Source organism: Chiloscyllium plagiosum, chromosome 12 (genome assembly GCF_004010195.1).
Source record: "Chiloscyllium plagiosum isolate BGI_BamShark_2017 chromosome 12, ASM401019v2, whole genome shotgun sequence".
Classification (NCBI taxonomy): domain Eukaryota; kingdom Metazoa; phylum Chordata; class Chondrichthyes; order Orectolobiformes; family Hemiscylliidae; genus Chiloscyllium; species Chiloscyllium plagiosum.
The window spans coordinates 46786857-46801588 of NC_057721.1; the positions used below are offsets into that span (position 1 = coordinate 46786857).

Sequence of the window (14732 nt, forward strand, 5' to 3'; positions counted from 1 at the left end):
TAGGGTCGACAGTGAGAATCTTTTTCCACGTATGGAGTCAGCTATTACAAGGGGGCATAGCTTTAAATTAAGGGGTGGTAGGTATAGGACAGATGTTAGGGGTAGATTCTTTACTCAGCGAGTCGTGAGTTCATGGAATGCCCTGCCAGTAGCAGTGGTGAACTCTCCTTCATTATGGGCATTTAAACGTGCATTGGATAGGCATATGGAGGATAGTGGGCTAGTGTAGGTTAGGTGGGCTTGGATCGGCGCAACATCGAGGGCCAAAGGGCCTGTACCGCGCTGTATTCTCTATTCTATTCTATTCTAATCAGTATAAACTTGATGGTGGTAAAGCTTTTAGATAAGATAAGGCCTCCCAAAGTGGGTTCATGTTGATATTTTGGGGATCTGAGCTCTGTGGCATCAATGGCCAACCCTCCTGTTCCTGTATACATAGATCTTCTCCTCCACTCTTCACTGCTCATTGAGGTCTCTTGAAATGGATCACTATGGGAAATAAGTTTGGAAAGAGACACAATAATCCAAGACAAAATAAATGGTCACTTGAGCAAGTGGTTGGAGTCTGGAATGCATCGCTTGTGAGTATAGTTGAAGTAATTTCAATTATGGCTTTGAAAGGGAATTGGATAAACCCTTGAAGAGAAGGTAATGTGTTACAGAGAAAGGACAAGGGGGTTAGAATTGGGAAAGCTGTCCTTGCATTGAGCCAATATGAACATATGGGCTGAATAGCGTCCTTCTGTGATGCCATCATTCTGTTACTTTATCTAAGATAGTCTGTAAAAGAAAATTGGTTGTGTGGAATAGTTCAAATGTTATGTCATAAATTCCCTCCTTAAGAGCAAATCAACCTTTGCTGAAAATCTGAAGTAAAAACGAAGTATGTTGCAAATACTTAGCAGTTCTGGCAGCATCTGTGGATAAAGAAAAAGAAAGTTGCATTTTGTTCCAAAGACTTAAGTCCCAGGATGCACTAGACATCAGTCCTGAAGGGAAAGCCTGATACACTTGCCTTTAGGGCATAGATGTACCATAAGCTGACCAAAATGGAGGGTTACTCCTTCCTGGAACCTACTGGGAGGCTGCTTGATTTTACTGGGCAGTCATCCCACATGGCATTGGACCCTTTCCCTCACTATATCAAAATGCCTGCACAGCCAGAGAACAGCCCTTAACTGGCCCATTTGGGGTCCTGGTGGGTAGCCAACCTCCCATTATCTCACTGATCACAAAATGCTATGGCTGCAGGAAGACAGAGAGCTTATATGACTAATTTCCATTTCTGTTTTACATATCATTTTCCAACCTTCCAGAATTTTACGGAGGGGTTGGTAATATTTGCATTAACACTATTCTCTCTTTGCAGATGCTGATTGTCCTACTGTAAATTTCCAGCATCTTCTGTTTTGTTATCTTATCTTCCTTCTTTCAAAAATACATCAGCACCTATTTGACTGGTTTTTTTGCAGCTTATAACCTAACTCCATCCAACCAAACAATTTGTTCATTTCTCTTATGTTCAAGCGTTCATTTCATTTTCTGATCTGTGAAGTACATTGGGAAATTTTCACAATGTGAGGGTATTTTAGACATCTTGGAAATTATAAGGGTGGAGGCTAGAAGACAAGCTTTAGATAATCTCACAAAGCATTGCCTGTTACAGTGTGTATTTAATTTTCTAAACTTAAAGTTGTCAAGTGATATTTCATATTCATGCATTACTGATTGCATTTTCTGGATATACTTTACAACACTTTGTTTGTTGTTTGCAGCTGGAGTTTGGTGCATTAATATTTGAAGATATTGCCAGCATAATTTACGATTGTGAAGACTGGAAACGACAGCATCGCAATTATCTGCAAAATATTAAGCTGATTACAGTGCCAGGAGTTTCAAAGAGTGATGACGTAAAGTAGCATATTCCATATTGGGATCTACTATCATGATGTTCCTAGATTAACAGTAACTGTTTTGATTACATAATATAAGTTTTAAATACTGTCTGATTTTCATCACAATAAATTGTTACAGTGGAACATTTCATTTGTGCACTGTAAGAACAAAAGAAGATAGCATAACAGAAGAACTAGGAGCAGGAATAGGCCATCTGGCCCTTCAAGCCTGTTCTGCCTTTCATTAAAATCATGGCTGCTCTTTTTGTGGCCTCAGCTCCACTTACCTACCCTCACACCATTACCCTTAATTCCTTTACTGTTCAAAAAATTATCTATCTTAACTTTAAAAACATTTACTGAGGAAGCCTCAACTACTTGACTGAACAGGGAATTCCATAGATTCACAATCCCCTGGGTGAAGAAATTCCTTCTCAATTCAGTTCTAACTTTGTTCCCCTTAATTTTGAGGCTATGCCCTCTTGTCTAGTTACACCATCCAGTGGTAACAATCCTCTCTACTTCGATCTTATCTATTCCCTTCATAATTTTACATATTTCTATATGATCCCCTCTCATTCTTCTAAATTTCAATTAATATAATCCCAAACTACTCAGTCTCTCCTCCTAAACCAATCCCCCCCCAACTCCAGAATCAACATTGTGAATCTGTTCTGCAACCCCTCTAGGGCCAGAACATACTTTCTCAAGTAAGGAGAGCAAAACCGCACGCAGTACTCCAGGTGTGGCCTCACCAACACCCTTTACAGCTGTAACATAGTCTCACTGCTTTTAATCTCAATCCCTTTAGCAATGAAGGACAAACTTCATTTGCCTTCTTAATTACCTGTTGCACTTGCAGATCAACCTTCTGTGATTCATGCACAAGGACAGTCAGGTCCCGCTGCACAGCCGCATGCTGCAAATTTTTTTACCATTCAAGTAATAGTCCTTTTCACTCCCAAAAAGGATGACTTCACATTTATTAACATTGTCCTCCATCTGCCAAATTGCTATTAGGAGAAAATTGCTATCATTTCCAATTTGTCATTTGCATTGTGTACAGAAGAAATATTAATTGTATGTTGCAGTAAAACAAAATATAAGGCCATTCTACTTTCATTTTAGAGTATAGGAGCAGGAGTAAGCCATTGGCCTTTCATGCCTGTTCCACCATTCAATATCAAAGCTGTCAGCTACCTCAATGCCATAATTCTGCACTATACCAATATTCTTTTAAGGCATTATTCACTAGAATTCTATCAATTTCTCTCTTGAAATTACTGAATAACTGAGCTTCCACAGGCCTCTGGGGTACAGAATTCCAAACATTCACAACAGTCTGAATAAACAAGTCCCTTTTTTTCTCAGCACTAAATGATTTGCTTTTGATTCTGAGACTGCATGCCTGGTTCTAAGCACTATAGTCAGGGAAAATATTCTTGCCCCATTCTTTCCCTAACTACTTTGTCTACACCTTCAAGAATTTTGTAAGTTGAATTTTACTGAAATTCAACTAAGTGTCACTTTTGTAGAGTTCCTGGATTGTTCTCTCTGTGAGCTTTAACAGGATAGCTCATGTAATTCTCTGCTGTTCCCTTCATCATGTATGCATCACACCTCAGTGGTTTTGCATTTGTGCTCATCAGCAGTTGAAGTGCTTACTGCTGCCTGGTCCTCTTGGGATTCACGCCATCACCACTATTTTAAATGCTGCGAGCCAGGAATACCCTTTCACAGTTGCAGTGTGTTACCTTGCACATAATTGAAAGAGGTAAATTGGAACCCCAATTCTGGAGGTTCTGGTGGACAGGATGCTAGAGACAAGGTCTACACTCTTGCTTATTGTCCGACACAACATGGTCACACTATCAGACCTACCAGCCTGGCCTGAAGTTGCCACCTGGGCCAATGCAATATCAACAGTCTGGAGTGATACCCAGGTGTGGAGGAAGAAGATGAATGACCTTCTGTACTCCACAACAGTAAGTGTCACCACCTTATTTCTGCTACCTTACATTCATTCTAGCTCTGCTACTTCATTCACCTTCCACGAATGCTCACGGTCTGACACTTTAACTGTTGCATGCAGCATCTTCCTTACCCATTCCCCAAACTACCAACTTCTCCTGCTCTCTGTACTTCGTAATCATTTACTTTGGACATCTCACCATCTTTCTTCCACCTGCACTGACACTAACAGTTGTGCCAGCCATTTTTATCTTATTCTGTTTGTTTTGTTTTTTGCAAGCCCATAGTAGGGCTTTTTGTTTGGCTGACATCCCTTACATTTGTTTCCTCACCCTAAAAGAGGAGAGTCTGTGAGAGAAGATTGATACTGTTCACATCGGATGCACATGCCTCCAAGTCCTGGCAACCAAGTTACACCTATTTCGCTATTCATTCTCTCTCTCTCTCTCATCTTCTGGAGACACCAGTGATATCTGCACAATCTTTAACTTCAAAAGCCCGGCCCCTCCAGCCAATATCTCCATCACCACTGAGGAAGAAGTCACAGATTCCTCAAACAAAGCATCATGATGGCTGTCTCCTGTGCCCCCTTCAGCTTAGATACTGACATCTCAGTGGCTATGTTAGTTAGATTGAGTCAGGAACACATTCTAGTGAGCACATTGCTAGCATGTCTGGGCAGCTGGTTGAGGAAGAAATACCCCAGATCACTGGCACTCAAAGGATGGTCAAAGATTAGGCAATTGCTTAGCTCCAGACAGAAGAGGATCACATGTTTTGACCGTTAAAGCTTTGTCAAAATGCACAAGGTGGAGAGCCAGGTGCAGTGCGTTCAAGATCTCTTGAAATATGGTAACAGACCTATGCTCCATCTAACAGTCATTCGTGCTCAGCACCAATGGGATGTTAATGGAGGATGAGATACCTTGGCCTCACCCCAGGCCCCTTCTCTCAAGGTGGTACCAGTAGGCATCCAGTTAGAGGAGGAATCACATGCAAGACTCCAAGAACCCTTCTCTTGGGACATTCCAGAGGTACCTGACCCCTCTACCTTTATCATTTTGCGATTTGAATGAGGCCAAAAGGGAAAGCCGGCAGCATTTCACACAGTGAGTGGCAGCACCTTAATGTAGGTGGGCCCCAAAATCTTCATGTTCCTTCAACCTTGCCTTCCAACTCAACCCCATTAGGTGGCTCAGTGGTTAGCACTGCTGCCTCACAACACCAGAGACCCAGGTTCGATACCACGCTCTGGCAACTGTTTATGTGGAGTTTGCGCATTCTCCCCATGTCTGTGTGGGTTTCCTCTGGGTTTTCCGGTTTCTTCCCACAGTCCATAGATGTGCAGGTTAGGTGGGTTGGCCATACTAAATTGCCCATAGTATTCAGGGATGTGTAGATTTGGTGGATTGGCCATGGGAAATGCAGGGGATTAGATGGAGATGGGGGATTGGCAGGGTCTGGGTGGGATACTCTACAGAGGGTGAGTATGGACTTGATGGACCAAATGGTCTGCTTCCACACTGTAGGGATTCTGATTCTATGACAGAGTATATCTTAAATGGTAAGAGGTTGGAAAATGTAGATATACAAAGAGACCAAGGTGTCTGTCAAGAAATCTCTGTACAACAAGCTATTGGGAAGGTTAATGGGATGTTAGCCATTATTGCAGATGGATTTGATTATAGGAGAAGTGAAGTCTTGCCTCAATTATACAGCTTGCTTAGATACCAGAAATAGTGTGCAGTTTTTGTCTCCTTACATCAGGAATGGTATTATTTTTGGAGAGGGAATGCAACAAAGGTTCACCAGATTTATTCTTGAGAGTATGTGGATGTACCTACTAGAGAAGGTGCAAAACTTGACTTACTCTTGGGAAATAAGGCAGGGCAGGTGACTGAGGTGTCAGTGGGGGAGCACTTTGAGGCCAGCGACCATAATTCTATTAGTTTCAAAATAGTGATGGAAAAGGATAGACCAGATCTAAAAGTTGAAGTTCTAAATTGAAGAAAGGCCAATTTTGACAGTATTAGGCAAGAACTTTCAAAAGCTGATTGGGCGCAGATGTTCACAGGTAAAAGGATGGCTGGAAAATGGGAAGCTTTCAGAAATGAGATAATGAGAGTACAGAGGAAGTATATTCCTGTTATGGTGAAAGGAAAGGCTAGTAGGTATAGGGAATGCTGGATAACTAACGAAATCGAGGTTTTGGTTAAGAAAAAGAAGGAAGCATATATCAGGTATAGACAGATCGAGTGAATCCTTAGAAGCATATAAAGGCAGTTGGAGTATACTTAAGAGAGAAATCAGGAGGGCAAAAAGGGGACGTGAGATAGCTTTGGCAAATAGAGTTAAGGAGAATCCAATGGGTTTTTACAAATACACTAAAGACAAAAGGGTAACTAGGGAGAGTATAGGGCCCCTCAAAGATCAGCAGGATCTGTGTAGAGCCGCAGGAGATGGGGCAGATACTAAACGAGTATTTTGCATCAGTATTTACTGTGGAAAAGGCCATGGAAGATATAGAATGTAGGGAAATTGATGGTGACATCTTGAAAAATATCCATATTACAGAGGAGGAAGTGCTGGATGTCTTGAAATGCATAAAAGTGGATACATCCCCAGGTCCTGATTAGGTGTACCCTGGAACTCTGTGGGAAGCTAGGGAAGTGATTTCTGCGCCTCTTACTGAGATATTTGTATTATCGATAGTTACAGGTGAGGTGCCGGAAGACTGGAGGTTGGCTAACGTGGTGCCACTGTTTAAGAAAGTTGGTAAGGACAAGCCAGGGAACTATAGACCCGTGAGGAGAAAGTGAGGTCTGCAGATGCTGGAGATCAAAGTTGAAACTTTATTGCTGGAACAGCACAGCAGGTCAGGCAGCATCCAGGGAACAGGAGATTCGACGTTTCGGGCACAGGCCCTTCTTCAGGAATTCCTGAAGAAGGGCCTGTGCCCGAAACGTCGAATCTCCTGTTCCCTGGATGCTGCCTGACCTGCTGTGCTGTTCCAGCAATAAAGTTTCAACTATAGACCCGTGAGCCTGACATCGGTGGTGGGCAAGTTGTTGGAGGGGATCCTGAGGGACAGGATGTACATGTATTTGGAAAGGCAAGGACTGATAAGGGATAGTCAACATGGCTTTGTGTGTGGGAAATCATGTCTCACACACTTGATTGAGTTTTTTGAAGAAGTAACAAAGAGGATTGATGAGGGCAGAGCTGCAGATATGATCCATATGGACTTCAGTAAGGCATTCAACAAGGTTTCCCACGGGAGACAGGTTAGCAAGATTAGATCTCATGGAATACAGGGAGAAGTAGCCATTTGGAATCAGAATTGGCTTGAAGGTAGAAGACAGAGGGTGGTGGTGGAGGGTTGTTTTTCAGACTGGAGGGCTGTGACTAGTGGAGTGCCACAAGGATCAGTGCTGGGTCCACTACTTTTCGTCATTTATATAAATGATTTGGATGTGAGCATAAGAGGTATAATTAGTAAGATTGCAGATGACATTAATTTAGATAAATGCGAGGTGCTGCATTTTAGGAAAGCAAATTTTAGCAGTACTTACACACTTAATGGTAAGGTCCTAGGCAGTGTTGCTGAACGAAGAGACCTTGGAATGCAGGTTCATAGCTCCTTGAAAATGGAGTCGCAGGAAGATAGAATAATGAAGAAGGTGTTAGGTATGCTTTCCTTTATTGGTCAGAGTATTGAGTACAGGAGTTGGGAAGTCATGTTGTGGCTGTACAGGACATTGGTTAGGAGAAAGCGAGGCCTGCAGATGCTGGAGATCAGAGCTTAAAATGTGTTGCTGGAAAAGTGCAGCAAGTCAGGCAGCATCAAAGGAACAGGAGAATCGACGTTTCGGGCATAAGCCCTTCTCATGAATAAATTGACCTGGATAAATAGACCTGAAACATCGATTCTCCTGTTCCTTTGATGCTGCCTGACCTGCTGCGCTTTTCCAGCAACACATTTTTAAGGACATTGGTTAGGACACTGTTAGAATATTGCATGCAATTCTGGTCTTCTTCCTATCAGAAAGATGTTGTGAAACTTGAAAGGGTTCAGAAAAGGTTTCCAAGGATGTTGCCAGGGTTGGAGGATTTGAGCAACAGAGAGAGATTGAATAGGCTGGGGCTGTTTTCCCTGGAGTGTCAGCGGCTGATGAATGACCTTATAAAGGTTTACAAAATTATGAGGGGCATGGATAGGATAAATAGACAAAGTCTTTTCCCTGGGGTGGGGGAGTCCAGAACTAGAGGGCATAGGTTTAGGGTGAGAGGGGAAAGATATAGAAGAGACCTAAGGGGTACGTGCATGGAATGAGCTGCCAGAGGATGTGGTGGAGGCTGGTACAATTGCAACATTTAAGAGGCATTTGGATGGGTATATGAATAGGAAGGGTTTGGAGGGTTATGGGCCAGGTGCTGGCAGGTGGGACCAGATTGGGTAGGGATATCTGGTCGGCATGGACGTGTTGGACCGAAGGGTCTGAATCCGTGCTGTACATCTCTATGACTCTATGTGCGACTATCCTATGAAGAGAGGATGGGTAAGTTAGGCCTGTATTCTGTAGAATTCCAAAGACTGAGAGTTGATCTCATTGAAATTTACAAGTATTACAAGTGATAAAGAGGGTAGGTGTTGGTAAGATTTTTTCCCCTAGTTAGGGATGTCTCGAACTAGGAGGCACAAATTAGTTATGAGGATTTTTTTTACTCCAAGGGCTGTGAATCTTCGGAATTCTCTACCCCACAAGGCAGTGGAAGCTCAGTCTTTAAGTTTATTTAAAGTAGAAGTTGATAGATTTCTGAATATCGGTGGCATAACAGGTAGTCAGATAGTATGAGTAATGTGCATTGAAGCGTTTGATCAGCCAAAATTGAATTAAATGGCTCACTGTCCTGAATGGTCTACTCCTGTTCCTATTTGAATCTACTTTGTTCCAATAATGCATTGAGTTGTTCTTCTGGACCTTAATATTTCTGAACCAGATAAACAAACCATTAAAAAATTGCTGTAGGTAATAGAGCCCTCCAATCTGAAAATAACAAAGATGGAATAGATGCATCCCTATAAGAGTGAAAGATAAGACACCCAAAGCTAAACCGCACTACTATTTATTGAGTGCATCTCCCATTTAAAAGAGGTTGACTGCCTTTAAGGAGTCCAGGCACATTTTATCACACATTGGGTCATCTGTTGAACATATATGTAGTCAGGGTGGCATTTTGTGCTTGGCTACATCCTGAAATCATTTAGAGAAGGAGAGAATACAAGCTTTGTATTCTGCCTGCCTCAGCACAGAGTTCATGCATCACAGTTGCCTTGTCTGAAACAGGATTTGTGCAACTGGAATTAGATTATAAATTTTTTAAAATTCTTGCATGGAATATGGGTGTTGTTGGAAATGCCAGCTGTGATGAGTCATGTTCTTGAATCTCTGCCATGTATCTGGGTAGAGACACCTACAGTGCTGCTAAGAAGGCAGTTCCAGTATTTTGATCCAGCAAGACTGAAGGAGCAGCTCTACAGTTCCAAGATTTAATGGGTATGTGGCTTGGGATAGAAGTTGGAGATGATATTTCCATGCATCTATGGCCATTGTCCTTCATATGATGGAGATGGTAGTTTTTGAAGCTGTTGTTGAAGGTGCACTGGCGAGTTGCTGTTGTGCATCTCATATGTGGTGCAAACTGTTAGTATTGCATTGGTCTGGAGGAGAGAATGTTCAAGCTAGTGGATGTTGTTTTGATCAAGTGGACTGCTTTGCGCTGGATTGCATCAAGCTTCTTGAGTTTTGCTGCAGCCACACTCATTCAGGCAAATGTAGTATATTACATGCCTAATTGTCTCACATAGGTAGTGAAGAGGCTTTGGGAAAATCAGGAGGTGACTTACTCACTTTAGAATTCTCAGTCTCTCAACTGACTGTTGCAGCCACAGTACCTGGCACTGTTTAGATTCTGGATAATGGTAATCCGCAGGATATTGATAATGGGAATGTAAAGGACCACATATTTTTCAATTTCGTAATTATGAACTGAAATGAAAGTTGAACTGTCATATCTAGAATACCAGAGAAAGGTTTACAGCCCAAAACTCAAGAGCAGCATACTGTTGAACTAAGTGATGCAATGTTGCATTTTGAAGCAGAAATAGGGAAAATCCAAGACTGAGCGGTGCTGAGTCCCTTCTAAGGACGTTCTACTTAGCAAGAGCTCACTGATTGGTTGAGCAACAAGGGGTTCAAAATCTGAAAGTGTGAGGGCAGCAGAGAAACATACAGAGCCTACAGATAGAAAGTGTCCATCCATAGCGTATGTGTTAAACCATTTCTCTTTTGTCTGTCATAATTGTAATTGAGTATTTGTGTATCTACAGGTTTTGAAATGTTATAGTTTAAATTGCAAAGCAGTAGATTAGAAATCCTATCTTTTCATTGCTCTTGCTCAATGTAAGTCTGTTACAACGAATAGTTATTTTCATCACTGACAAAATATGTATGAATTACTTTTGTTCTGTGTAACAGTCAGTCAGTAAATTGATCATTTTGGTGATCTCATTGGTATTGTACAAATGTATATGTTTTGTGTCACCTCTTCGATCAGTGGGAAACATTTATCAGAGCTCTCTTCCCAGTTAAGACATGAGGGAATGTGTCATGGTAATACTATTGAATGCCACGGAAGATGACTAAATCCTCTCATTGAAGATGATCATTGCCTGGCATTTGCGTATCATGAATGTTTCTTGCTATTATTACCCGAAGCTTGAATGCAATCCATGTCTTGCTAAACATGGGCATGGAATGCTTCAGTTTCTGAGGAGACTTATGTGTATGGTAGACCCTCAGAATGAGCATCACGCTTGCTCATGGCAAAAGCCTGCACATGGAGTCTTTCAATAAGGAGAGGCTGCTATGCTGCAGCAGCCCCTCAATTCTGGTGTAGTAGCCACGGGAATGGCCCTTTATGGGTAAGAGGCATTGTAGATGCAAGGTCAGGTCCAGTGACAAATAAAGTTCGGGTAGGTGTGACAGTCTTGAACAGGCACAGCGATGAAATGAAAGCTGCAAACTTGCAAATGGTGTTGGAACAAAGCTTGCCTGGTTCCTCAACTGCCTTTCCAACTGTTCTGGAATCTATTGGTTCTTCCTCTCCATGAAGCATTGAAGATATTTCAAAATCTGAGATGGTCATGACGAATGTTGCAACCTCATCGCCTTTGATGTCTAAAGAAAATGAATTTCTTCCAAAATGCTCCAGGTGCAAGAGTTGACTTACTGTGCATTACACACCACATATGAGAGACAGAGTTGGAGGAACCTGATCCACTGCTAAAATGCTCCAGTTGGAGCTACAAAAAAGAAAGAACAGCCCTATGTCCTCAGACTCACAGGGGAGGCATTTGTGATTGTAATGAGGTCTGCCATTTGAACCTCCATAGAATATGAGTTCCCTGATAGGTGCTGTTAACTTGGTCCAATCAGAGAACCCTGGCTGACATAGATAACAGGAGCGTCAGAGGTTCTGTTCACTTTGAGAGCTGGCTCTGAGGAGGCTGGATCAGTATCAAGGTCCCTGCATGTGTAAGTAAAGGCTGAAATGTCACCAACTTCTACAGAGTTATTTCATATGGTAGTAATAAACTAGAGAATAATCGACCACTGATTTGTTCATCAGTGGTAGGAAAACTATTGGGCAAAATTCTGAAGGAGAGAATTAATCATCATTTAGAGAGGCAAGATTTGATCAGAGATAATCAGCATGGCTTTGACAAAGGGAGGCCTGACAAATTTGATTGAATTTTCCAGAAGGTAACCAGGTGTGTAGATGATGATTGTGCAGTTGATGTAACTTACAAGGATTTCAGCAAAGCCTTTGCCAAGATCCCACATGGGAGACATATAAAGAATATAAAAGCACATGAGATCCAGGGTAAGTTGGATCCAAATTTGACTTATTAATAGGAGACAGCGAGTGTGGTGATGGAGGGCTGTTTGTGTCTCTGGAAGCTGACATCCTGTGGCATACCACTGGGATCTGTGCTGGGTCCCTTATTGTTCATGTTACTATGTACAAATGATATAGAAGAAAATGGTGGGAGTGGGGGTGTGGGATGTGGTTAGAATGATAAGTAAATTTGCAGATGACAAAAATTGACCTCGTAGCTGACAGTGAGGAGGATGGCCTTAGGTTACAGAGGATTGGTCACATGGGGTGATGCACTTTGCAAGAAGGCACAAGACAAGGGAGTACTACATGGCAGGGCACTGGAAAGCTCAGAAAAAGAAAGGAATTTTGGGACACTTGTCAACAAATTTTTGAAGGCAACTGGACAGGTTGATGGGGTAGTTAGGAAGGCATATGGAACACTTGCCTTTATCAGTTGTTGCATAGATTATAAAGCAGGAAGATTATGTTGGAGCTGTGCAGGACTTTGTTTAGGCCACAGCTGGAGTATGGTATGCAGTTCTGGTCAATGCACAATAGAAAGGATGTGATTGCACTGAGATAGTGCAGAAGTCATTCACTAGGATATTACCCAGGATGGAGTATTTCAGCTGTGAAGAGGGGTTGGATAAGCTCAGGTTGTTTTCTTTAGATTGGAGAATGCTAAGGGGGATTCTAATAAAAATGCATAAGATTATAAAGAACAAGAACATGGTGAATATAAAGTGGTTGTTTTCCTTACTTGAAAGGTCAATGACAAGGAGCATAATTTTAAGGTGAAACACTGGAGAAAAAGTCTTTTCACCCAGAGAATCTGGAATGTACTGTTGGGAGGGTAGTTGAGGTGGTAACCTCTAAAATGTACATGGATGAACAACTGAAGTGTCATAGCATTCAAGACTTTGGGCAAATAAGTTGAATTTGAAAGTTAGATAGATTTATAATACTTTTGTTGATGCAGACTTGGTAGGCTGAGGGCCTCGTCTGTACTATATGATTCTGCAAAGTATGTGAAATCGAAATGTAATTAATACAGGTTTTAAATTATTTTTATCTGCTTCTCCTACAGGCACATGCAGTTTCAACCCCAGTTGATAGGAATAGGTCAGCCACGGCAGAATTAGCAACTTCTACAGAAAAAGGTATCTCATTCATAAAATTATATAAGTGGACTCATTTAACTAATACTTCGGGATTTGTAAATTATTGTTATCAATCCAGAATTTTCTGCATTGGTAATTCTGGCAGAGAATTTCCCAAGTTAAGCCATTATGCTCCAAATCCTCCAGTTGTGAACTGATGCAGTAGTTGGTTGAAAAACTAATTTGAGTGAACCATAATGAGAGCACTGGTAACTCACTTATGGTAAAGCCAGTGGAGTTATGGCTGAGATAAGATCAGCCTCAGATACGATTGTGTTCTTATTCAATGGAGAAACAGGCACAAGGGGCTGAATTTTCTACTCCTCCTCCTAGTTTTTATGTTCAGATGCAAGTCATAGGTTTTTAGCATGCTTACACAGAATTGCCACTGACTGGTGTTTTCTTAAGTTAGTTTTACTTATACTCTGATAAATGTGCATAAGTTTAAAAAACTGTCTCTGATTTGTGGATGTTTATTTTTAACCAAAATAGCATAATCCCTTACTTGAGCTTCAGGTATTTTGCTAAAAGGTTGTTCTTCCATGAATTCTGTTTTTAGTTATTTCAGTGCTCTAGATGGGAACTAGCTATTTTGGTCCTAGAGTTCACCAATTTAAGATTATAAGTTGGGCCTGCAATGCTTGCTGGGTGATACATATACACACCTGTCCTCTGTAGGCAAAAAGAATTTGTCCAGATATTGCAACTATGTTGAATTAAGCAAAAGTAATGGGGGAGCAGTAGAACCCTGGCATAGTCTCAATGGCATTGTTGTGCAAATTAGAGATGACTTGTCAACATAACAGCACCCTTTTCTCATGTAGTATAAATTGTCACTCCCTTTGAGTTGTGGCATTCTGCTCCAATGAGTTCCAGATGAATAGCTTTAACAATATCTCTTTTCTCAGTGATACGTGGCTTCTGTACAGTGAAGTGACTGTTGGTTGTGATTAATTTTTAAGTAATCATTTCCTAGTGACCAATATATCCACTGAATTGCATACACATAAGAAAAGGTCAACCTGTTATCTTTTTTTAAATAGGTACTTCTGCACTGATTGATATGCGATTTTATAATGATCTGATGAGCCTTGTGCCGCTGGAATGCCTGTCTGTGCCTTTAATATTGTACTGTGTACTGGAGCAGGTTTGTAAGTGTTCATTCACCATGTAGCTTGATGATATGGTCCCTAGTTAGCTTATTATTTGTCAATTTACACTATATAATTCTTCATTTAGTTAATTTCTGTCAATGTCGTTTAGTATCTGGGCTTTGGAAGCTTTAGAACATAGAACATAGAAAAATACAGTGCAGTACAGGCCCTTTGGCCCTCGATGTTGCGCCGATCCAAGCCCACCTAACCTACACTAGTCCACTATCCTCCATATGCCTATCCAATGCCCGTTTAAATGCCCATAAAGAGGGAGAGTCCACCACTGCTACTGGCAGGGCTTTCCATGAACTCACGACTCATTGAGTAAAGAATCTACCCCTAACCTCTGTCCTATACCTACCACCCCTTAATTTAAAGCTATGCCCCCTCGCAATAGCTGACTCCATACGTGGAAAAAGGTTCTCATGGTCAACTCTATCTAAACCCCTAAACATCTTGTACACCTCTATCAAGTCACCCCTAAACCTTCTTTTCTCCAATGAAAACAGCCCCAAGTGCCTCAGCCTTTCCTCATATGATCTTCCTACCATACCAGGCAACATCCTGGTAAACCTCCTCTGCACCCGTTCCAGTGCCACCACATCCTT

General features: G+C 41.6%; 1 protein-coding gene across 1 annotated transcript in view; it reads left to right on the forward strand.

Moving 5' to 3' along the window:
- spag17 (sperm associated antigen 17) overlaps positions 1–14732 on the forward strand; it is a 227811-nt gene that overhangs the window by 31161 nt on the left and 181918 nt on the right. The window contains exons 9-11 of the mRNA XM_043700962.1: positions 1776–1910; positions 12898–12970; positions 14014–14117. Coding sequence (XP_043556897.1) covers positions 1776–1910; positions 12898–12970; positions 14014–14117 — 312 coding nt within the window. The remainder of the gene's footprint in view (positions 1–1775; positions 1911–12897; positions 12971–14013; positions 14118–14732) is intronic.